The sequence below is a fragment of the Suricata suricatta genome, unplaced genomic scaffold (assembly GCF_006229205.1).
Source record: "Suricata suricatta isolate VVHF042 unplaced genomic scaffold, meerkat_22Aug2017_6uvM2_HiC HiC_scaffold_30458, whole genome shotgun sequence".
Classification (NCBI taxonomy): Eukaryota; Metazoa; Chordata; class Mammalia; order Carnivora; family Herpestidae; genus Suricata; species Suricata suricatta.
The window spans coordinates 1-748 of record NW_021876501.1 but is presented as its reverse complement, the minus strand read 5'-3'; the positions used below and the strand labels follow the sequence as shown (position 1 = coordinate 748).

The 748-nt window shown below is 51.1% G+C and overlaps 1 gene segment (V, D, J or C); it reads right to left on the bottom strand.

Moving 5' to 3' along the window:
• Positions 1 to 274: 274 nt before the first annotated feature.
• LOC115284981 lies at positions 275 to 747 on the bottom strand (the record flags this gene model as incomplete). The annotated part of the segment is given in 2 exon segments: positions 275 to 598; positions 702 to 747. Coding segments are annotated over 2 exon segments (370 nt in total), but the record flags the coding sequence as incomplete, so codon positions are not given.
• Position 748: the final 1 nt, after the last annotated feature.

Genomic DNA, 748 nt, shown 5'->3' with positions numbered 1-748 from the left:
AGTGTAAGCAACGGTTTCTTTGTGTGTCTGTTATTATAGTTTCCTTATTACTAGTTTCTAGGACAGAGACTGAATAGGTAACCCAGAATCATCTGTCCAGAGAAGGTCCCTGGGGGAAATGCTGTATGGCGAGGAAGCCCCACATCCTCACAAGAATCCTGCTTGCAACCTCCATATGCACCTGCTAGAGGGAATACAAGACAGAATTGTGCAGAGTGTGCGCCCCCTGGTGATACTGATAGTCTTCTACAGGGAGGTTTTTGTCTGGACTCACAGTGATGTCCCCTCACTGTGTCCTTCGCACAGAAATACGTGGCCGTATCCTCGAGCCTCAGGCTGTTCATCTGCAGATCCACTGTTGTCTTGGCGTTGTCCCTGGAGATGGTGAATCGGCCCTTCACGGAATCTGCGTAGTATGTGCTTCCACTACTACCAATTGCTGCAATCCACTCCAGTCCCTTCTCTGGAGCCTGGCGGACCCAGTGCATGTAGTAGCTTCCAAAGTTGAATCCTGAGGCTGCACAGGAGAGTCGCAGGGAGCCCCCAGGCTTCGCCAGGCCTCCCCCAGACTCCACCAGCTGCACCTCACACTGGACACCTGCAGACACAAGACATCCTGATCAGGAAACTGTCACACATCCACTGCTTCTCTCACTCATATCCACTCACATACTCAGAGTCTCGCGTCCACCATGAATTACCTTTTAGAACAGCAACAAGGAAAACCCAGCCAAGCACAAACTCCATA